At 34.7% G+C, this 25131-nt stretch overlaps 1 protein-coding gene across 1 annotated transcript in view; it reads left to right on the top strand.

Moving 5' to 3' along the window:
* The window catches only part of LOC145285890 (von Willebrand factor A domain-containing protein 3A-like), a 333383-nt gene that overhangs the window by 79324 nt on the left and 228928 nt on the right, over window positions 1-25131 (top strand). The window contains exons 6-7 of the mRNA XM_080134354.1: window positions 13901-13955; window positions 23082-23183. Of these exons, the coding sequence (XP_079990480.1) occupies window positions 13901-13955; window positions 23082-23183 (157 nt within the window). The remainder of the gene's footprint in view (window positions 1-13900; window positions 13956-23081; window positions 23184-25131) is intronic.

Genomic DNA, 25131 nt, shown 5'->3' with positions numbered 1-25131 from the left:
GGGTTATAATCATTGCAGGGAACCGCATATATAAAGAAACGTTATTTTCTCAAGTGGACAAATGGAATTCTGGGTGGTCAAAGCTCCAGATCAGACATATTTCCCATTTTCTGTGTGGCCTCTTCTCTTTTTTAACTATTATTTGCCTGCAGCAAGTCTGCTATTCGCATGCATCACAAATGTTTACAATAGTAACCTGACCTGAAGTATACAGCATAATCACGTTGTCACACTTTTTATCATTAGATCACTAAAGTTGAGCCTGTTATTAGATCAGTTTGATTATTTAAGAGGACGGCTCAACAAGAATTTGTTAACATTGGACTTGAAAACGACAATGCTGTATAGTTAGCTAAGAAGCAGTTCCATGAAATTGTGTTCCACAGATGAGTAATTCTTGAAAAGAAACTTCGCTCATGGTTAAATTATACAACTTAGTATTTGCATGTGGAAGTATATTTAACACAAAATTTCACAAATCTTTTATCTTTGTAACAGCTATAAAGCGGTAGAAGCTAAAAATGGAAATTGACATACCTAGGTATTGTACCAACTTACACGTCTGTTCTCATTAGAGTTAAGCAATGTTGAGCCTGGTCAGTACTAGATGGGTGAGTATTTGGGAATACCAGGAACTGTATGGAGGGCACGACACCTCCTTTCAAGAACTGCAAAAACCTAACGTCATTATCTTCCCTGACTGGGATATGCACGCATTTGGGGACCATTTGTGAATTTAATATTCCAGTAACACTTCCTCCTTTGGAGGAGACCGGTTGAAATTAGAAGCTGTTTTAAGGAATGCACATTGACCCTCTAATCAACAAAGCCAGACATTTAAAAATTCATCTGCCTTTATATTTTTTATTTTACTCATGTTCAACTCAAACAAGGTACATCGCCACTTGGACGTAAGAAGCTGTTAGTTGGGACCATGCCTAGGAAAGATTAACAAGATGTTGGTTTACGTTACATTTAAACTTCTGCATATCAGTACAGTTAGGGAAGCAAATAGCAGGAAGGGAATTCCAAAGTCTAGCTGTTCGAGAGAAGAAACTATTAGAGTAGCAAGCTTTTTGGCATTTAGGGACCTCAACAGTGAAGGGGTGTGATTTTGTTGCTAAGTGGGTTTGTCTGTGATATGTATTTCATAAGAGAACAAGTGCAATGAGTTCATCAGAGCACATTCCATTAAAACAGGCACAGGGATACAACATTGCGGTGACAGGACAGGGGTTACATCTTAGTTGACAAAGCAGGACCTATTAGATTGGAGACTTTTTTGGACCCTATCCAAGAGGGAGAGACTAACTAGAGGTAGATGCACCAGCCCAGATGTTGCAACAATACTCCATGCATGGGAGAATGATGAATTTGTAGAGTTATAGGATACTCTCTGGTGTGACTAGTCTTCTAGCACGATAGAGGGAATCCACCATTTTTTGCAGCAGCCTTTGCAATGTCCAATGTATTTGTTCCAGTTCATATTGCCTGTAGATGTTAAGCCGGGGAGTTTAAAGGAAAAACACTCATGTAGGGTGTTCTTTGTCATGGATATCAGTGGTTGGGAAGATTTCTTATAATTGTTAAAGGCGAGCAGTTTAGTCTTAGTAGCATTAAATATCACGATCAATTTACGGTCCCATTCCACTATGGTCATTTTCTAAGGATTCTGTTATTGTCTTAGATTTGTGTACATCCATTCTTCCCTCGTGCATGCTATAGAGTATTGTATCATCAGCAAATATACCCATCTCGGACACAATATTATCAGTTTCAACTTAACCAATGTATGTTGCGATGATTAAACTGTCATCTCAAATCAATCAAATGCATTGAATAAATCTGTTGTGTATGCAGTTATGAAGATCTGTTTTATTTGCTCTGCATCTGACTCCAACTCTTTAGTCCAAGTCTTAGTTTGTAATCTACATAGTGACAAGCAATATAGAATTTGTCTTTCAGTATCAACAGCTGATGTGCTGACTGTATGTCATATAGAATCGGTGACAGAGACTAAATTTTTAGGTACGTCTATAAATATATAAGCACGATATTATTAAAATTTCTCATTGCAAATACTTGTTTTTTGCTATGTCTAAATGAGCCATTTATATCGATTAAGTCGTAACTAAACCCAACAAATATTGACTAGTTGACAAGTCAGTGGTCTTACCCTAAGGCCAGCTCTAGCAATATCTGCAATCACTGATGGCAGGCGACCTATGCAGATTCAGATGGATGGCCCCCCTTGTATAAGTTTTCAATTGGGAAATACGTTTTGCCTGGAGCTTATTTCTTAACAGTAACACACGAGAACAAATCACCGATACACACAAAAGCGATCAGTAACCAGCCGGTAATGGCCGAGAAGGTGAGTCATTTCCGCCTATCAGTCACTCTGAGACAAAAACGAGACTTAGGATTTCCGATCCTGATTCAATAAATTTAGGAGTCAGAGTTTGTTTAGGACAATTTCCAGTTTAATAAAAATGAACATGCAAAATGATAATGATTGCCAATCCCAGCATTGTGTTCTGTAGTCTTTTTCTCATTCATCTTTTGTTGTGGTCATATCATCGTCTCTCACATTGGCAACTGTTAATGAAGTGTGCACCAGTTCACAAATATATATAATAAAACAACTCCAAAGCAAACAGAGACTTTGACACTTTTTTTGTAAATATTCATTGCACTCTGGATGTGTGTGTGACACCATTTTGGAAAACTACCTTTCACATCTACATCTACTGTTCATCAATGCATGTGTGACACTGTTGACCTTCAACATGCTGAAGTCCACATCTGTCGAGGCCAAGTTCGTCAGTTGATGTCAGCTAATCTCAATCTCTCTCGATTTGGTCCAGCCACAAACTGCCTTTAACTGTGCCCAACTCGCAACTGTCTGGTTCTTTTGTTTCCGCTACTGCCACACCTACTTGAGATTTGTTAATCAGTTGCCATCAGTTCATCTCTATCTCCCAAAGTTCTCCTGGCCATCAACTATACATTCTATAGGGTGAAACGATGAAATTGTCGTCATAGAAAAGACATGATTCCATTTCTGTTTGATGAAAACCCTTTTTTTTCTGTTGCAGACCATCTACTAGTTGGCCAGTTATGTACAAATCCCAAAAGTGATAGGAGCCTTCTATCATGTCTGAAAGTGACACACTGTTCAACGAGCGAGATCAGGGATGTGCTGTTGTACAACTCATGCTCTCTACCGATCCAAGTTATGACAACAGGACCATTGCCAGCACCCTCAAAATGCATTGCTGAATTGCCACGAATAACAGGGACATGCCTAGGATGATGAAAACAAAGTTTCTGGCTATGGTTATAGTCTTTGGTGTGGTTTTAAGTAAGGATCACATCATGCCACCACACATCTTTGAAGTCAGCTTGAAAGTCAACACTGAAGTGTACCTGGATGTGCTGAAGAGTATGGTGATCTCATAGTGCAATCAGGTGGGTGCTAGCAGATCCTGGGTTTGACAGCAGGACTCAGCGCCGACCCACAAGTCCAAAAAAGATGCAAGTTAGGCTTCAGAAAGAATGCTACGACTTTGTACCCTTTTCTCACTGGCTCCACTCCTCCACAACACCAGAGCCAGCCTGATCGCCATCATCTGCCAAGTATTTGCCAAGCTCTTGCCAGTGCTTGTAGAAAAGGCATACTTCTAGTTCCGGACCTGTAACAATGATTGAGGCTGTAGGTGGCTATGTTGAATAGACGTCATCTCTACTACATAATCAAGTTACCCAGATTGATTTTTTCAATAAAAGTTTTACAATAAAGCTGTAGTGTTGTTTTATTTAGGGCGACAATTTTATCATTCCACCGTGTATATATATATTGGTGGTGACTCCTCAGTAAAAAATAATTACTTCAGAAAAGAAAAGTTGTTTGATCTTGGTATAGTGTTTTATTTTAAACTGAATCCTAGACAGTAGACTGTGCTAGCATATTGTATATTTTTTATGTACGTGTATATGTAAAATAACCTGTAATTAGCAGCCATTTTTTTTCAGTCAGTTTGCCTGATGAATATTTATACTGAGCATGAGTGGCAGCTGAAATTAATTCCTTTTAATAAAACGACATATTAAATATACGTTTCGAAAATTGACAAATTATTTAAGAGTCAGCTTATAACAGTTTTAGGCCACCAAATTTTCATAGTGTGTGTGAAACGGCACTTACCCTATTCGGGTTTAACCGGCTTGCTCCCAAGGAGAAAGTTCCATGGGAGTATGAAATTCACAAGCGATCCCCAGTCGTATGTATATCCCCATTAGGGGAGATGACGACATGTTTTTGCAATTCTTGCAGGTAGGTGTCGACGTCCTCCTACATACAGAACCTGAAATTCCCAAATTGGTCACCCGTTTTAGTAATGATCAGGCCCGACGTTGCTTAACATTGGTGATCTGATGGGAACCAGTTTGTCAACATGATTATGCCGTAGATAGATGCTACAAAGATGTTTATTTATATTACATTTAAACATATATAGATACTACAAAGATGTTTATTTATATTACATTTAAGCATATATAGATGCTACAAAGATGTTTATTTATATTACATTTAAACATATATAGATGCTACAAAGGTGTTTATTTATATTACATTTAAACATATATAGATGCTACAAAGATGTTTATTTATATTACATTTAAACATATATAGATGCTACAAAGATGTTTATTTATATTACATTTAAACATATATAGATGCTACAAAGATGTTTATTTATATTACATTTAAACATATATAGCTGCTACAAAGATGTTTATTTATATTACATTTAAACATATATAGATGCTACAAAGATGTTTATTTATATTACATTTAAACATATATAGATGCTACAAAGATGTTTATTTATATTACATTTAAACATATATAGATACTACAAAGATGTTTATTTACATTACATTTAAACATATATAGATGCTACAAAGATGTTTATTTATATTACATTTAAACATATATAGCTGCTACAAAGATGTTTATTTATATTACATTTAAACATATATAGATGCTACAAAGATGTTTATTTATATTACATTTAAACATATATAGCTGCTACAAAGATGTTTATTTATATTACATTTAAACATATATAGATGCTACAAAGATGTTTATTTATATTACATTTAAACATATATAGATGCGACAAAGATGTTTATTTATATTACATTTAAACATATATAGATGCTACAAAGATGTTTATTTATATTACATTTAAACATATATAGATGCTACAAAGATGTTTATTTATATTACATTTAAACATATATAGATGCTACAAAGATGTTTATTTACATTACATTTAAACATATATAGATGCTACAAAGATCTAAATAAACAATAGACACTATGTTTCCGAATTTTGGAGATGAGGATTGATATTTTTTATTATTATTATCCTTTTTTTTTACAAATGGGTCAAAACATATCAAGGCCAAGAGGCCACTCGAGGATAAGTATGTATGGTAGTCATTGGGACAGTAGCGTAGTAATCGTTTGTGGTGGAAATTTTGGTATGATTAGATTGTTTATAAGGACGGTTCAATAAAAATTTGTTTACGTTGGAATTGAAAACGACAATATTGTAGTCAGCTGGAAAGCAAATCGGCAGAGCAGAATTCCACAGGTAGATAGTTCTAGGTATGGAGATTTGTTCATGGAATCCACATTTAGGTTTAGGCACCGACCGAGAGTGGAGAAAATTATTTTTTGGGGCTAGATGAGTGCTTTTTGTGAAAGATTGGCAAAAGGGGGGGGGGGACTACAGATTAGAGCTCAGTCGAACACTTGCCATGAAAATAACGATAGAGTAGAGACAGGCTCGCAATGTCTTTCTTGTGGGAAAGAGATTTTCAGGCTCTTGTTTTCATCTTAAATGTTATTCTCACAGCCGATGTAATGTTTGACCTTCTTCAGGTGTATATTCTTGAACTCGGAAATCTTTCTGTTAAGCTTAGGAATCTGCACGGAATAGCATCCTTTCATTCCGTTAGCCATGATCTGTTAGAAATCTTAAATAATTCACAAGGACCAAGGACAAGGTCAAAGGTTACATCGGTTAAAACGTTGAGCAAATGACACTCAAGATGAAAGGAAAACAGTCATTCAAATAATCCAAATAACACAAACAATAGACTCGTATGAAAATTTTAGTTGAGCAGCACTATTCTCTTTAAACGTTTGTAGTAATTGTGTTACGAAAAGGGACAGACCCCAGTAAGAAAGCAAAACTAGATAATTTTGAAAATGATATTAGGAAAAGGCGAGAATCGAACTCAGTAGGCAAGTGTTAAAAGATTATAGATATTGAAATCCTAGGAATGCAGAACGATTCACATTGTTCTCGCCAATATCTAAATATTATTTATGTAAGAGATAGAGCGATTGTCCATTCTTTTATAAATGACTGTATATTAAATATGTCAGTTAAAAGAATGGACAATAACAAAGTTGAAAATGTTATGTAACAAATAGATTAAATGATACAATTTAATTTACGGATTTCTTTTGTTTATGAGATGTGTTAGATACATGTGCAAAGGGCACGGGTAAATTGAAACGTGATAAAGTCACGTTGGTTGACCACACTTCTGATGTCATAAAGAAAGGAGATTCTCAACATATTGAGACAGGGTTCAAAGTTAGAGACGATCAGACAATCATAGTCACAGTGATAGAGTCAGTTAGAGACAAGAGTCAGACAGCAACTTTTTTTTTTTTTACATGGGGTTCACCACTTATCAAGGCCCGAAGGCCGCTCAGGGATAAGGGTTATTGTGTGTACAGTAATCAATGAGATAGTGAAGCTGATGTCCTTAGAGGTGAAGGGTGGAGAGGAGACCATGTAGCCATACAAGCTTGAATTCCTGAGTCATCAATCAGCCCGCTGATGAATAAAGAATCACGATCTATATTTTGTAACTGCTTGTCTTCGTGTCGTCATTACATTAACTGAAAAGGTAAATGTGCATTGTCTATCATCATCTCTGTAATGAACTTTGTATAATCCCCTTCAAGTATTAATTGTCTTCATCATCATCATCATCGTCATCAGTAATGATTCTCCCCCACCGATGAAAAATAACTGTATTACACATTCCCCGTCATTCAATAATGTATATCCCCTCTATATGTGTCTCCAATATGTACCCCGACTATTCAACATATCTCAATATGACCCCCTTCCGCTACATAACAATTGCAATAAATGTTTTACATAAAGAAACTTCTAGATCCTTGTTAGATTTTTATCATTAACTACAACATTTGAAACGTTATGTTGTATGAGAGTGAAATATGACCAGTGAGGTTGAGAGTTGAGGATATGAGTTGCATGGATAGAAATCATATGCGAAAAATATGATGGATGTATAATTTAAAGACAGGCTTAGATTTGATGATGAAATCTGGACAGTATAGAAAGATGTATGCACAACAGTACGATAGCTATTCAGTTTTATTGTTATGAATTAATAAAGTAAAGTTTTAATTTTATGAATTACTAAAGTACAGTTTCATTTTTATGAACTACTAAAGTAAAGTTTTATTTTTATGAATTACTAAAATAAAGTTTTATTTTTATGAACTACTAAAGTAAAGTTTTATTTTTATGAATTACTGAAGTAAAGTTTTATTTTTATGAACTACTAAAGTAAAGTTTTATTTTTATGAATTACTAAAGTAAAGTTTTATTTTTATGAACTACTAAAGTAAAGTTTTATTTTTATGAATTACTAAAGTAAAGTTTTATTTTTATGAATTACTAAAGTAAAGTCTTATTTTTATGAACTACTAAAGTAAAGTTTTATTTTTATGAATTACTAAAGTAAAGTGTAATTGTTATGAATTACTGAAGTAAAGTTTTACTTTTAGGAATTACTAAAGTAAAATTTCATTGTTAGGAATTATTGAAGTAAAGTTTTATTTGTATGAATTGCTATAATAAAGTTTTATTTTAATGTGTTACTGAAGTAAAGTTTCATTGTTATCAATTACTGAAGTAAAGTTTTATTTTATGAATTGCTATATAAAGTTTTATTTTTATGAATTATTAAAGTAACGTTTAATTGTTATGAAAGTTTCATTGTTATGAATTACTGAAGTAAAGTTTTATTTTTATGAATTACTGATGTAAAGTTTTATTTTTATGAATTACTGATGTAAAGTTTTATTTTTATGAATTACTGATGTAAAGTTTTATTTTTATGAATTACTGATGTAAAGTTTTATTTTTATGAATTACTGATGTAAAGTTTTATTTTTATGAATTACGAAAGTAAGGTTTCATTGTTATGAATTACTAAAGTAAAGTTTAATTTTATGAATTACTAAAGTGAAGTTTCATTGTTATGAACCTTATATTGTAGTGATTGTGTCACAATAAAAAACACACACAGATTATATATATATAAAAGTAAAGTTTAATTGTTATGAATTACTAAAGTTTTATTTTTATGAATTACTAAAGTAAAGTTTAATTGTTATGAATTACTGAAGTAAAGTTTTATTTTTATGAATTACTAAAGTAAGGATTTCCTAATGAGTTACGAAAGAAAACTATAACGGCCACATTACACCTGAATCAAAGTGGATAAATCAGGCATAGTGTAAAGTTTATTTCTATCAAAGATGGTTGGAGTGCAAAAAAGATTGTGAAGTTTATTTACAATTTCATGGCTGCCATTTTTTAAGGGGAGTAGGGGGAGGTACCTTGTATGATAGGTTTTAGAACCGGAAGCAAAAATATACAAATGGTCTCCTTATTTATGTCCGAACAATACTGAGTATTCCTGTTATAAAATTTATGATTAAGAAATACCAAAAGAAGAGGGTCGGATGATAAATCACGTGAAGTTTTCTGAAAATTTTTTTTTTTTTTTTTTTTTTTTTTTTTATTCAATTTTCACCCCAAACAAGGCACAGTGCCACTTTGAAGCAGGGGGCTACTATTAGGGAATTAATTAGCGGGGTCATTATGAAGGGAGAAGAGTAGAAAGATGTTTGTTAACATTACACTTGAACTTCTGCATATCATTGCAGTTGGGAAAGCAGAATCCCGGAAGGGAGTTCCAAAGACCCGCAGTTCTGGGGAAGAAACTATTGGAGTAAAAGGCTTTCTTGCACCTAGGGATCTCCACTGTAAAGGGATGAGACTTAGTAGCTTGTCGGGTTTGTCGGGGGTAGTTACGTCGGGGAGGTACAAGTGTTTGCAGTTCGTCAGAGCATTCACGATTAAAGTATTTGTAGAACAGGCAGAGGGATGCAACATCTCGTCGATGGGACAGAGGTTGAAGCCCAGATGACAGTTCAGGACCTATCAGGTTGGCGACTCTTTTGAACCCTGTCCAGGAGCGAGAGACAAGCAGCAGATGCACCAGCCCAGATGTGACAACAGTACTCCATACATGGGCGAATGGTTGCCTTATAGAGGTATAGGATACTGGCAGGCGTAAGTAGTTTTCTAGCACGGTAGAGGGAGCCAACCTTCTTTGCAGCAGCCTTGGCAATGCTCTCAATGTATCTATTCCAGTTCATATTCCCTGTAAACGTTAGGCCGAGGAGTTTAAAAGAAGTACTTTCAGGCAATGTGTTCTTGGCCATTGCTATTGGTGGGAGAGAAGGTTTCTTGTAGTTATTGAAGGAAACAAGCTTAGTCTTAGCAGCATTGAATGAGACCAACCATTTTTGTCCCCATTCCACTACGGATTGGAGGTCATCCTCTAGTGTTTCTGCCATTTTCTTGGATATGTGTTCATTTGTTTTCCCCTCATATCTGTTATAGAGAGTGGTGTCATCGGCAAATATACCCATCTCCGAAACAATATTATCAGGGAGGTCGTTTATGAATATCAGGAACAATAGAGGTCCAAGGATAGACCCCTGAGGCACTCCCGCATTTATGTCATATTGTTTGGATGTACGTCCGTCGAGGACAACTTTGATTTTTCTATTACTTAAGAAGGATTTAATTACGTTATGAATTCTTCCAGTGATTCCATATGATCTAATTTTCCTTAGAAGACCATCATGCCATACCCTGTCAAAAGCCTTAGATATATCAAGGGCCACCGCTCTACCCTCCCCTGTTTTATCCAATGAACGGTATATACGTTCAGAAACTACAGTTAAGATATCTGCTGTTGAACGGGCTTGCCTGAATCCATATTGTTTGTCAGTCAAGAGTTTAGCAGCTGTTAGGTGCTGGACTAGGGCTTTATTAACTAAGGACTCAAATATTTTGGTGAAAAGCGGGAGGAGGCTAATGGGGCGATAATTTACTGGGTCAGTTCTTTCACCAGAATTCTTGAAGACTGGTACCACAGAGGCGGTTTTCCAGCAGTCGGGAAAACAAGATTCGTTAAGGCATTTATTGTAAAGTTTGGACAGAACTGGAGCAACCTCGGCAGAGCATTTTTTTAATAGCACAGCCGGGATGAGATCTGGTCCACATGCTTTAGAGGTGTCTAGGTTTTTTATAATAGCATGTACCTGAGAAGGGGTGATTTTCAAGTCGTCAAGTGTGGCGTCTGTTCGCAGAGGAAAATCAGGGAGTGAGTGGTGTACCGAGTTCAATGTGGAGTTTGAGGCAAACCGACTGGCAAGCAGATTTGCCTTGTCAGTTGCCGTGCAAGCAACCTCATGATTGTTTGTTAGTGGGGGAATAATTGACTGTCCATTATTAACTACGCTGTTGTAGATTTTCCAAAAATCCCGGGTTCCTAATTTCTGTGCTTCGATGCGCTTTCTGGTGGTTTCAGAGTAATCTGACTTAGCTTCTTACTTATAAGAAACTGTATAAAGAAGATGATTTTGATTGTAAATAATTTAATTTTTTATTCAAGGCCAATGAGACAGGAACGATTACTAACTAAAAAAAATGATCAATGGCATGAACTTCATTTGATTGAGTTCATGACAAAAATTTGTTGTCATTGGATTTAAAGATTACCAAGTTGTAATCAGTAGGGAAGTAGTTTTGCGAAAAGGTGTTCCACAAAAGGTAAACTGTTATGAAAATGTTCTGACCATGGAAATTCCGCCTGATGCTAAGTACCTAAAAAGAGTTTTTTTTATCATGGTACTGAGATGAGTTCTAGCTGTGAATGTTTTACAAGAAGGAATCAAGGATTTGAGCTCAATTGAGCATTTTTCATGTAAATAGCGATAGAGTAGAGAGAAATCTGTGAGAAAGAGGCTGTAAAGAACAGAATAGATAACTCCCCCCCCACAATATAAACACAAGATTTCGAAGTTGATTTTGTACTCTCTCAAGATAGGAAAAGGTGCTCTTTGTGGCACCTCCCAGATGTAGCAGCAGTACTCCATCTTTGGACATATCTGGTTCTTTTATAAGCAAAGGATTGCATCTCAAGTCAGGTACTTTCTGGAGTATTAGAATGATCCAACTATTTTTTTTACAGCAACCTTTGTCTATATATAAAGTAGTTTCGTGTGTGTGTGTGTGTGTGTGTGTGTGTGTGTGTGTGTGTGTGTGTGCGCGCGCGCAACTCTCCTACAGCCCACACCACTGGGCCAATCATGACCAAACCTGGGATGATGATGGTCCCCCACTTAGGGATGGTGCACACCCTTTTTCAAGGTTAAGACCAAAGGTCAAAGTCATAGCCTATGTATATATACTCTCCTACAGCTCACACCACTGAACTGATCATAACCAAACCTGACATTATATTAGTCTCCGACCTAAGAATGGTGCACACCATTTTTCAAGGTCAGGATCAAAGGTTAATCTCATCTTTAGTGCAGTTCTTCATAAGCTCCCCCGCCTAGGGATGGTGCACACCAAGTTGGGGTTAGTCATCATCCTGGGGGCCACTACCATGGTGCCGGCCAACTTTTTTATGAATTTGAATCAGACCATCCTCCTCCACCCCCATCACTCAACCAATTAAACAAATGTTGACCATTGTGATTCTTTGTAATTCTTTCAAATTTTATGTACAACAACATAAGTGTCAACTTTGATATAATCTATTTGCTTTAAAGTTCATAGTTGAATTTCAGTCACTTCAGGAGGTAAAAAATTTTAAACACCTTAAGCAATAGTTGCACTTATAACATCCACTTACTGCAAGGGTGCCCGAGTATACAGCAAAGTTTCATACGAAGTGCAGGTATCTTTGCTAGAGGAGATATATAACTTCCATTTTTGAGCTGGTATGAAAGCCAGTTACCTCCCTTCTCTATCGAGCTCTTTTTGGCTAGCCTATTTGGAGACCAGTGGATTCTCTTTCAGGCTTGGTTTGTTATGAACTGATTCTGCCTTCCTCTCCCTTTTTATTATTATGATTAACTCCTTACATCAAATGGCTTCATGCTTTGTATGGAGCAACTCCCACAAAAAAAAATTCAAACTAAAAAATATTAACACAAAAACAACATATGTTTTTTTTAATTGAACAACATAAAAAAAAAATGATATCTTATTCCTACTGCATCTTCAAGGATAAAAAATATTCAACCTTATATTGTAGTGATTGTGTCACAATAAAAAAAACACACAGATTATTTGTCAGTCGCATAACCAGGCGTATTTGTCAGCCAGTCTTTGTTTTGTTAGTTCAGAAAATTACAGCTTACTTCTCAAGCGTGAGCGAAATACTGCTTCCTTTTCCTTAGAGTTTGACCCCTTTTATGTTCAGTAATTTTCAACATTTTATGTGGCTTATCTCGTCCTCCTTAACAAAACATACCACACTGTGTCTTTTTCTCCCGATTTCCTCTATATCGGTACCAGAGAGAGCACACCTTTTGTTTCTTTGAGGTGAAGTTGTTAGTAGCATTATTACTACAGTATTGTAATCCTTTTCTTCACTAATAAGGTTTTGAAGGGTTTACTTTTTAGCTAGCTTATTTGGAGACCAGGGGATTGAACGCTGGTGGTGCGGTCTCTTTCATACTAGGTTTATCTTGAAGTGTTTCTGTCTTCTTCTCTCTCCTGGAACGAGTTCCATAATTTTTTTTTTTTTTTTAGGTTGATGTCTTCAAGTGATTCTATTAGGCTGGTCCAAACATAATGTCGCTTTTACATATAATATAATTGAACGTCACAAAACGACATTATTTTTAGACCAACCTAATACTTTCCTCTCCTTTTTATTATTATGCTTAGCTCCTTACATCAAGTGGCTTCCTGCTTTGTCCGAAACGATTCATTAAAAAAAAAAAAGAAGAAACACTATAAAGATTTTTTTTTTCAAATATTTATAATAGAACTAGCAGGTTGCCCGGCATTGCCCGGTCATAAGATATGCTTAAATATAGCATTTTAATTCATGCAGATTCAGTATTTATTACTATAGAGACAATTCTCCATTGATTACGAATATTATGTTTATTTCTAAACAGTTCACTTCTTGTAAGTAAAAAAAAAAAAAATGCTCAAGCTGAGATCGAAACCAAAACCTAAAGACAGTGAGTCAAGTACGATAACCATTAGGTCAACTTGCCATGATCTTTAAAAAGCGTTTTCAAACCTACTTATTTTCAACATACGGAATCTGTAATATGAACGATTCATGCCTGCACATTCGTGAAACAGTTGACAAACAGATAAAAATCTGATTACCCCCCCCTCTAAGTACCAAGCTTTCAATTATGACTCATTAGCACCCCTTTATTCCAGATGAAAACCGATTAAAAAGATTTCCATATGTCTGAATATCCTATCTACCAAATTTCAAGCCTGCAGATCAAAAATTCGTTGAGTATATAGGTTGAGAGTTGTCCTCACACTCACACACACACACACACACATTTTCACTTTTGTCGATATACAAATTGTTTAATTTTTAACAAAATTATATTGCTTTCTTTTCTTTTTTTTTTTTGATTCTACAGAGCAATTGAGTGCTACACTCACCGAATCAAGTGGCTGCTTCACGGAAGTAAAAAAGTAAGTTTATATTTATTGTTTTTTATATATATATACAGTCATCAACAAACAGCTGTTTTGGCGTATCACAGCTCTTTGGTGCGGCTAGATAAACGAGTGCTTCAAGTTGAGATTCGAAACTCAGTCGCTTTGTGTGCAGTCGAGCTAAATATGAAGAAAACGGGTGAATAAAATTTGAAAAATGTAAAGATGAATGGAAAAAGTGGATAGACGAAAACAAATACAATCAAATTGGTTCATCAGAAATAATTATTTAGAGACATAGAGAAAAAAAAACATATTCATATTACTAGCTGAGGGGGTGGGGTGGATTTGCCCGGTCATATACGCTTAAATATGATATTTTAATTTGTCCAGATTTCGTATATATTATTGTAGAGTTGTGATTTCGAAAGTAAAAAAAAAAAGCATTTAGGTGCCATCAGCTAGAATCGAAACCGAAACTGTAGCATTTAAAGCTGGTGATATTACTGCTGTACTAACGTGACATGCATATAAACCTATTAAGAATAAACTAAGATGAATGTTTTTTTTTGGGGGGGGGGGGGTTTACACAGTGGTCACCACTTATCAAGGCCCGGAAGCCACTCAGGGATAAGGGTTATTGCAAGTACATTACATTAGTGTGGAGATTTAATGAAGTGTTTACTTAAGGGGGCGGTTCATTAGGAATTTGTTAACATTGGACTTGAAGAAATCCAAGTTGTAGTCCGGTGAGAAGCAAGCAGACGGAACAGAGTTCCACAGGCGTGTAGTTCTAAGAAAGAAGCTTTGTTCATGGAATCCACGTTTTGATTTAGGCAGAGATAAAGAGTGGGGGAAATTTTTCACAGTGGATGTACAAAATGTATAATGATTTTTTCCATTTTTACCCATTTTTGACCCCTTAAAACTATTTTAACCTGCTAAAGACCCATAAAAGAACGGTCCATAAAAAAATCCAATAATGTGAGGTCCCTAGTGCCGCTCTGTGACTTTTAGTTTCGGAGGAGATAGAGTTTGAAAATATGGAGACAGGCAGACATATAACCTTTTATATATTAGATGCGGATTCTTCAGACTACTGTCCTCATCTTAAATGTTATTTTCACAACGTTTCGGTCGATGTAACCTCCAACCTTCTTCAGCTGTATCTTGTGAAACTCAGGAATCTTTCTGTTGAATCCGGGAATCTGCATGGAATTTTGAACGGAACGCTTTTATTTAATTCACGGGTTAGCATGCTCTCATTCCATCAGCAATGATTGAATAGAAATCCTAAGTAATTTGCAATTGTATTTTTGAGTGCTACCCGCACTGAGGATTGAACCATCAATCTTCAGAACAATGTCACTTGCACAACTGAATTTTTCAAGTACTCTAATCACTGTGCCATGGGTCCTTGCGAGCAGTAGTCCGAAAAATCTAAATAATACGAATGACGAATCCTCATCTTAAAAATTCAAAACATATATATTCAACATTAATAATATGATGCAAACCCCCCACCTCGCCAAAAAAAAAAAACAATTAATATAGCCCATCTATAAGAAACGTCATGTACAAAAGAAGATACCACAGTTAGAAACACAAATGACAGCAATACTATCCTAATAATATTATACAGCAGCCAAGAGTTTGGAATTGCTGGGGTACTAACTAAATCCGCGTTTACAACTTCTATAAGATGATTTTGCAGCTGAAAAATTTACAAAATACCAAAACAAGCTTCTCTCCTTTAATCATAATCGCTCTGACCGCCATCTAGCCCCAATTGAAATGAATATCTCTTGTTTTGAGGAAGCTCCATGTCTTAACAAGCTTCTGGGACTGACCTTCGCTCCTGATCTGAAAGTGAACACATACATCAAGTCTGTTGCCAAGATCGCTGGAAAAATGGTTGTATTGGAAGATCTTTTATCCTCAGCCCCCAAAGTCAACAGAGATTAGACCATTCCTGTAATGATCCGGTCCCCGTTGATTTTGCAGTGAGAGTAAAGTTCTGTGCAGCTCTAGGAGGTTCATCCTCCCAGATTTTGCCTTCTGTCTTTGAGAAGGGGTTAGGTTATTGCTAATAGCCTGAGGCGCCCTCACTGAGGAATGTCAATGGAGCTGTCCCTTCCTCTGGGGCGCTGACATCTCAATCCCACTTTCCGACTCTGGTGTCTAAGTTCTTGCAGTGGGAGAGAACTAAATACCCACCCTACCACTCCAGTAGTTATCTCACAGTTGATGCAGTCCTCTGTCTGTATAAAAGCCAAGTGGGTCCTAAAATAGAGTACTGTTGCCACCTCTTGGCAGGAGCTGCTTGGTGTGCCCTATCCTGCCTTGATAGAGTTCAAAACGGCTTCGAAACCTAGTAAGTAATGCCCTTTTCTTTTTCCTACAACCTCTTTCCCACAGAAGAGACGTTGTGAGCCTGTTTCTGCTCAATCGTTAGTTTCATAGCAAGTGCTTGACTGAACTCAAATCTCTGGTTCCCCCTTGCCAAACTTTCACAATAACACTTGACTAACTACAACCACTATATACGATTTCCCCCACTCTCTATCTGCGCCTAAATTTAAACATAGATTCCATGAACAAAGCTTCTTTCCCAGAACTACCCGTCTGTGGAACACTGTTCCATTGGACTGTTTCCCAGTTGAATACAATATGGTAGCCTTCAAGTCCAATGTAAACAAATTTTAGTCAAGCCATCCTCATAAATAATCAAATTCTACCCAATTTTCACCATTACTGATTACTACACTACCACATTCTATGCATTAACCCTTATCCTCGGGTGGCTTTCGGGCCTTGATAGGTGGTGACTTCCAAGTAATAACAATAAGTGGATCCATCTATATCAGTCGTAAAAGCTAAATTTCGAAACATGAAATAGAAAAGGGAATCATCAGGTGTTTACCATGTTTTGGAGATTTAGAAATGGAACGTTTACTAAATTCATTGACAATTTTTTTTTTTTTTTTTTTTTTACTTATGGTCAACCCTTACAAAACATATCACCACTTGGACATAAGGGGCTACTATTTGGGGTCACGTTTAGGAAAGATTAACAAGATATTTGTTTATCTTACATTTAAACTTCTGCATATCAGTACAGTCAGGGAAGCAGGCGACAGGAAGGGAATTCCAAAGTCTAGCTGTTCAAGGAAAGAAACTATTAGAATAGAAAGCTTTCTGGCATTTAGGAACATCAACAGTGAAGGGGTAAGATCTTATTGCTAAGTAGGTTTGTGGGGAATATGTACGTCGAGGGGGTACAAGTGAAACGAGTTCATCAGAACACATTCCATTAAAATATTTGTAAAACAGGCACAGTGATGCAACATTGCGACGATGGGACAGGGGCTGGAGCTTAGTTGATAAAGTGTGACTGATTAGATGTGGCAACAATACTCCATGCATGGGCGAATGGTGGCCTTGTAGAGGTACAGGATACTCTCAGGTGTGAGTAGTTTTCTAGCTTGATAGAAGGAACCCACATTCTTTGCAGCAGCCTTTGCAATTTCCTCTATGTATTTGTTCCAGTTCATATTGCCTGCAAATGTTAGGCCAAGGAGTTTGAAGGTAGAATTCTCAGGTAGGGTGCTATTTGTCATTGATATAGACGGTTGGAGGGGCGTCTTGTAATTGTTAAAGGAGAGCAGCTTAGTTTTACTAGCATTAAATTTTACCATCCATTTGCGGCCCCATTCCACTATAGTCTGGAGATCATTTTCTTACGATTCTGCCATTGTCTTAGATTTATGTACATCTGTTCTTCCCTCATGCATATTATAGAGTGTTGTATCATCAGCAAATATACCCATCTCGGACACAATATCATCAGAGAGGTCGTATAAAGGGTTTTTATGGGATATAGTATAAGTACAAGCTTTTAATTGGAAATTCTGTAATTTCAAATTTGCATTAAATTTGATCCATAGTAATTAGGCATAAATTAAGTAATTTCAATTAAGCAAGATTCCTTGAACTCCAATTCCTTCCTAGGATTTATTAAGATTAAGCCTTAAAGGGTAGCTATTTTCTAGTATCAAATCATATATTTTATGAGATAATTACAATTGGAAAACAAATCAATTAAATAAAAATGGATTCACATGTCTTTATTCTTCTTGTTTTATCTGGAATCAAATGGATCTGAGGTTTCTTTTAATAATAATAGATTTATGTACATCCGTTCTTCCCTCATGCATGTTATGGAGTGTTAGTTCACGTTAGAGCATTCAAACATCATACGCGATACCAGAAATACCAATGCAAAAAATATCACATGAAATAACGAGAAGAGAAACAAAAGACACTTGGCTAACATCTCACGGGAAAAAGTGTAAGCATATTTTCTACAATGACATTTATACATATCAAGGCCCGGAGGCCACTCAAGGATAAGGCTTAACATATGTACAGAAGTCGTAGGGATAGTAGTGTAGTGATCGTTTAGGATTTGCTTATGTTGGACTTGAAAATAATAATGTAGTAGTAAGCTGGAAAGCAGACCAGTGAAACAAAGTTCCACAGGCAGACAGTTCTAAGAAAAAAGTTGTGTTAATGGAATCCATGTTTAGGCTTAGGCATCGATAGAGAGTGAGTGAATTTATTGATCAAGATTTGGATAAGACGAGCGTTTTTTTTTGTTTGTTTTTTTTTGTTTTTGTGAAAAATGGTGAGGGAAAGAGCAATAGATTGGAGCTCAGTCGAACACGTGCCCTGTAAATAACGATAGAGCAAAGAGATGCTTGTAACCTTTCTTCGGTGGAATAGAAGTTGCAGCATAGAGAAAAGGGTATCGTCAACTAGATTACGAAGACAGTTTTAGACTCTGACAAGGCAGGATATGTTACTCCGAGCAGTTACTGCCCAGATGTAGCAAGAAGACTTTCTCCTAGGACGTACTTGGCTCCGTACAGAGAGAAAATCGTACAGTCTAAGTGTTCCGAAACAATTAAGACGTATCCAATATGATGTTGCAATCAACCCAGACAAAACAAAATGGCCAAGCTATTTATACACAATCTAAGCCAGAACCCTGAATGAAACGGTAGAGTAAACTATGCCCTAAAGCAGAGGTCTCCAAAGTTTTCATATTGCTGACTTTTTTAGAGCTACGCGGGCCAAAATAAAAATAAAATAACCTAGATGTGTTTTATACTGCTTTGCACATTAGCTTTGCGTTTTAGTGAAACTGGTTCTCCAAAACCTCATTTTTTTTTAATCATTTTCTGAACAAAGAGAAAAAAAAAAACACCACACTATTTTCACACATTTCTGTTTTTTTTTTTTTAAATTTTCCTTAATATTTTTACATTTTCAATAAGAGTTCTGTTGGCTGGATTAAAGACTTTGGCAGGCCGGATCTGACCTGCAGATCGTAGTTTGGAAACCCCTGCTCTAAAACCTTGATATGATAAGTAGTGCCTAGTAACTTGCCCCTCATAAGGGAGAAGTTTGGTTCGAGATGCCGTTTTTAATGTGAGGAAAATTCGTAGAAAAGAGCATCCTGGATTACGCACAAAAATTTAAATTATTTCAGCCTAGTAGGAGTTCTTCTTCTCTGACAGGGAACAAAACAGATCCTAGTCAGAATGCTAAATTCTATGAGACGAGAACCCTCAAAAATAACATTTCCAACCAAGTAGCTTTCTTACATAAAGTACTCCTCGCCTCTTTCAACAGCACCATAACAATGATAAGTAACAAATAGCAGCTCTAACGTTCTCTCGCAGCTATCAAAAATATAACTGTCTTCCTTAATTAAGTTGTTGGTCCCCCGACAAGGGAGAGATTGGACCTAGTAATTCACTCCCATTCGTCCGTTGGTCCGTTCGTTTGTTCACACTTTTCTCAATAACAACGCTTTGGATTTGTTTGAAATTTTGCACAAACATTAGTCATGGTGAAAGTAAATTTTTGCTTAAACGGATTTTCCGGGATAACTCTGGTTGTCCCGCTAAGGAGCATTATAGGGGTAAAATTGACCCAAATGGTTCATTCGTTCATTTATTTGCACTTTTCTCAATCACCATATATTGAATTTTTTGAAAATTTTGGGCAAACATTAGTCATGGTGAAAATAAATTTTTGCTTAAACGGATTTTCCGGGATAACTCTGGTTGTCCCCCCCCCCTCCACCAGGGGCCATTATAGGTGTAAAAATTGCCCCCAAATCGTTCGTCTGTTTGTTTGTTCAATAATCACTCCTTGAATTTTTTGAAAATTTTGCACAAACATTAGTCATGGTAAAAGTAAATATTTCACTCACGGAGGGGAACCCCGTATGCTCGGCTTGTTTTATTATTAAAAGATCGAAAATTTCGGAAGCTTTTTGAATTTAAATTTAAATGGTTTTATAAATAGCAGTTAAAATATTAGATTACCAAACATTCGTTAAAAATTTATAATTTGGTTCCATTATTGCTGCTCTGAATTTAATTGTAATTCCATTAGGAACTTCAAAAAAATTGCATTTCAACAACACCCCAATGAACACAGAAAAATCTCGGTCCTAACATTCTCTCTGAGCTGTCAAAAATGTAACAGTCTTTCTCGATTTGTCCTTAAAGTAGTTGTTATTCTCATATGCAAATAGATGCCACCTATAAACAAAAATCTTTACTACGAATTCAAGTTCTATTTTTGTCCCCCCTGGAAATCGAGTGCCCAAATATGCAAAACAGGGCATACGCTTCAAAGCTAGTGGTGGTAACCCTTCATTTTTTTTTTTCTCCATTGTTACAGTGCGTAAAATCTAATCTTCCTCTATATTTTAAACAGGGTTAATTTACAATCCTAACCCCCACTCCCACCCTTCACCCCCCAAAAATAATATTTTAGATTTTTGAGATGAGGATTGGTTATTCGCATTATTTGGATTCATCAGACTACTGTTCTTTCTTTTTTTTTTTTTTTTCATTCAATTTTCACCCCAAACAAGGCATAGTGCCACTTTGAAGCAGGGGGCTACTATTAGGGACTTAATTAGCGGGGTCATTATGAAGGGAGATGAGTAGAAAGATGTTTGTTAACATTACACTTGTTCTTATCTTGAGTGTCATTTTCACAAGGTTTCGGTCGATGTAACCTCTGACTTTCTTCAGGTGTATCTTGTTGAACTTGGGAATATCAATTTTAAAAGAAGATATCTCACTAATGATGCAATTCTCTATCTATATAAGAGCCAAGTATGTCCAAAGATGGAGTACTGCTGTCACATCTGGGCGGGGGCTGCAAAAAACAGCCTATCCTGCCTTGACGGAGTACAAAATAGACTCCGTGGCTTGGTGGGGGATGCCCTTTTCTCTACCCTGCAACCTCTTTCCCACAGAAGAGACGTAGCGAGCCTGTCACTGTTCTATCGTTACTTTCATGGCAGGTGCTCGACTGAGCTCCATTCTCTGGTCCCCCCTCGCCAATCTTTCTCAGAAAACACCCGACTAGCTGAAACCACCGTCAATAATTTTCCCCACTGTGCCTAAATCAAAACGTAGATACCATGAACAAAGCTTCTTTCTTAGAACTGCACGCCTGTGGAACTCTGTTCCGCTTGCCTGTTTCCCTCCCGACTTCAACCTGGATGTCTTCAAGTCCAACACAAACAAATTCCTGATGACCCGCCCCCCCCTAAGTAATGACACCTTACCAATTCTCCAATACAATTGCTACACTATCCCTTTGATTACTGTACACACAATAACCCTTATCCACGAGTGGCCATTGGGCCTTGATAAGTGGTGAACTCCATGTAAAAAAAAAAAAAGAAAAAAAAAAGTGATACTCACCTGAACGTTGAAGATTCAATTCTCAGTGTGGGCGACCGAAAAATACAACTGCAAATTATTTAGGACTTCTGTCGGGTCATGGCTGACGAAATGAGAACGTGCTACTCCTGCAAAATAAATAAAGGGTTCCGTTCGAAATCCTGCCTAAATTCCCAAGTTCACAAAGATACGCCTGAAGATGGTCGGAGATTACATCGGACAAAAAAGCACCCTACTTGAGAATTCTACCTTCAAACTCCTTGGCCTAACATTTGCAGGCAATATGAACTGGAACAAATACATAGAGGACATTGCAAAGGCTGCTGCAAAAAAGATTGTGCTAAACAGGAAAACCCAAAAGACCTAACAAATGGTGTAACAAAAATGAAAGTAAAAAATTCTATATATTAATACTGTAGTACCTTTAATGTACTCACGTATGCCACGGTTTCTAGATTATAAATTAGTAGCAGGAAGACCCGACGTTGCTCGGGATTGATTGATGATCAACAAATGTTTCACACTCCTATATTTCTATTGTCATCGAAATCCGTGAAATCGCCCGGGAGGAAGCATCACATGCCTCCATGCAGTAACTTAGTCTAAAATATATATTATTCTACATTTTACTCTAAAGAACCTACTGTTTTTTTTTTTTTTTTAAATAAAATTATTTTATATAAACTTCTTAACACAGCTTTTTCCTTAGAACTGTCTGCCTTTGGAACTTTGTTTCAAAATTATTTTTAAAATACGTAGCAAAGGAGTCGTTGACGTGAATAGAAGGGTGAGCGGTGAGCGGTGAGCGAGGGAAACAGATGTGGAGCGCCGAGAGAGAGTGAGTGAGTGAGTGAATTCGTTTAAATATTTGTCGATCGGCTCCCAGGCGAATGTGAGAAAAATGGTTTGGAAAATTAAATCTTTTTTCTGAGCGTTGATTGGCCGAGAAGTGCACTCTTTTGTCACATGGTATGCTTTCAACTACGTCTGCTGAATAAAACGCATTTTAAGTTTTGTTCCCTCGCAGAATTGCGTGGGCGTATTTAAAAAATTTTTTTTTTTTAATCTTTGCGCCTCTGAAATTTATCTTTTTTTGTTTGCGCATGTAATTGGGTTTTTATTTATTTATTTATCTATTATTTTTAGAACAAGAAGTGAATGCATTTTTTTTTTTTTTTTAGGTGTTTAACCACACAGGTCATAATATAGATCTACGTATTGATGAAGAAATGCATTGAATATACTTTCTCTATCTTTATTGTTTCTTTGAAATTCTCATTTACCCATTATCATTGAGTAAGTCTAGTTACTTAAAAGCTGCTCCGAAATATATTATTGAATATGTGCTAATTCTCTCTTTTTTTTTTTTTTACTTTCTAACTAGGTGTTTGGATTGGTGAAGGGGAAAAAGGTTATTGTGGTGGTTGACTGTTCGAACATCAACACTGGTTATGGACGACTCGAAGTACTCCAAGATTTCTTATTGGTCAGTATTTGTAAAGATTTCTTATTGGTCAGTATTTGTAAAGATTTCTTATTGGTCAGTATTTGTAAAGATTTCTTATTGGCCAGTATGGCATTTGTTAACATAATTCGAATTATTAAATTATAAAAGAAATATTTAAAATCTATATTGTAAAATCTAGATATATGAAAGGGCTATTCTGTTTAGATGCGTGGAGTGGCTAGATTTTTTATAGCTCTGTCCAAAAGTTTTGCAACACTAAAAAAATTGAGTATTGATAGCAAACCACAATTATTTTTGTTTTACCATTATTAAAATAATAATTAAAACTAATTTTAAATAATAATTTAAAATAATTTTAAATAATAATTAAAACTAATTCTAAATAATAATTAAAACTAATTTTAAATAATAATTAAAATTAATTTTGATAATAATTAAAACTAATTTTAAAAAAATAATTATAACTAATTTTAAAATTAAAATTAAAACTAATTTTAAAATAATAACTAAACCTAATTTAAATAAGATTAAAACTAATTTGAAATGATAATTAAAACTAATTTTTAAAATAATTAAAACTAATTTTAAAAATAATTAAAACTAATTTTAAATAATAATTAAAACTAATTTTAAAATAATAATAAAAACAAATCTTAAAATAATCATAAAATTTTTTTTAAAAAATAATAGTAAAAACTAATTTCAAAGAGTAATTAAAACTAATTTTAAACAATTTGAAACGAATTTGAATGATAATTAAAATTAATTTTTAATAATAATTAAAACTCATTTTAAATAATAATTAAAACTCATTTACAATAAAAATTAAAATTAAATTTAAATAATAATTAAGAGCTAATTATTAATAATAATTAAAAGCTAATTTTAAATAATAATTAAAACTAATTTTAAATAAAAATTAAAACAAATTTTAAATAACAATTAAAACTAATTTTAAATAATAATTAAAAGCTAATTTTAAATAATAATTAAAACTAATTTAAAATAATAATTAAAACTTATTTTAAATAACAATTAAAACAAATTTTAAATAATAATTAAAGTAAATTTTAAATAATAATTAAAAACAAATTTTAAATAATAATTTAAAACTAATTTTAAATAATAATTAAAAACTAATTTTAAATAATAATTAAAATCATTTTAAATAAAAATTAAAACTAATTTAAATAATAATTTGGAGCTAATTTTTAATAATAATTGAAGCTAATTTTAAATAATGATTTAAACTAATTTTAAATAATAATTTAGAGCTAATTTTTAATAATAATTGAAGCTAATTTTAAATAATAATTAAAAATTAATTTTAAATAATAATTTAGAGCTAATTTTTAATAATAATTGAAGCTAATTTTAAATAATAATTTAAACTAATTTTAAATAATAATTTAGAGCTAATTTTTAATAATAATTGAAGCTAATTTTAAATAATAATTTAAACTAATTTTAAATAATAATTTAAACTAATTTTAAATAATAATTTAAACTAATTTTCAAATAACAAAATTACTTCTAGATTTTTATAAATTTATTTCTTAATGTGTCTTTCTTTATTCTTCAGTACAAATTTTATTCGTTTTGACATTAATTTAATGAATTATTTTAACCGAGAGATGGTAGGTGATTTATTTAAGCACCATTCCTTGTTCATTTATATATCTTCATTTTTTTTTTTTACATAGGCATCACCACATTATCAAGGCCAAGAGGCCACTCAAGGATAAGGGTTAAAGAGTGTACAGTAGAAATTGGAAAATATAGTAATCATTAGTAATGAAAAATTCGGAAAATTTGTTAACTTATATGGAACGGCTCATCAAGAACTTGTTTACGTTAGACTTGAAGACAACCATATTGTAGTCAGCTGGAAAGCAGGAAAACGGAAGACAATTCCACAGGCGTGCAGTTCTAAGAAAGAAGCTCTGTTCATGGAATCTACGTTTAG

This window comes from Euprymna scolopes, chromosome 10 (assembly GCF_053919585.1).
Source record: "Euprymna scolopes isolate OS-2025 chromosome 10, ASM5391958v1, whole genome shotgun sequence".
NCBI lineage: Eukaryota > Metazoa > Mollusca > Cephalopoda > Sepiida > Sepiolidae > Euprymna > Euprymna scolopes.
The sequence above is the reverse complement of the archived record's forward strand: the minus strand, read 5'-3'. Positions and strand labels throughout refer to the sequence as shown.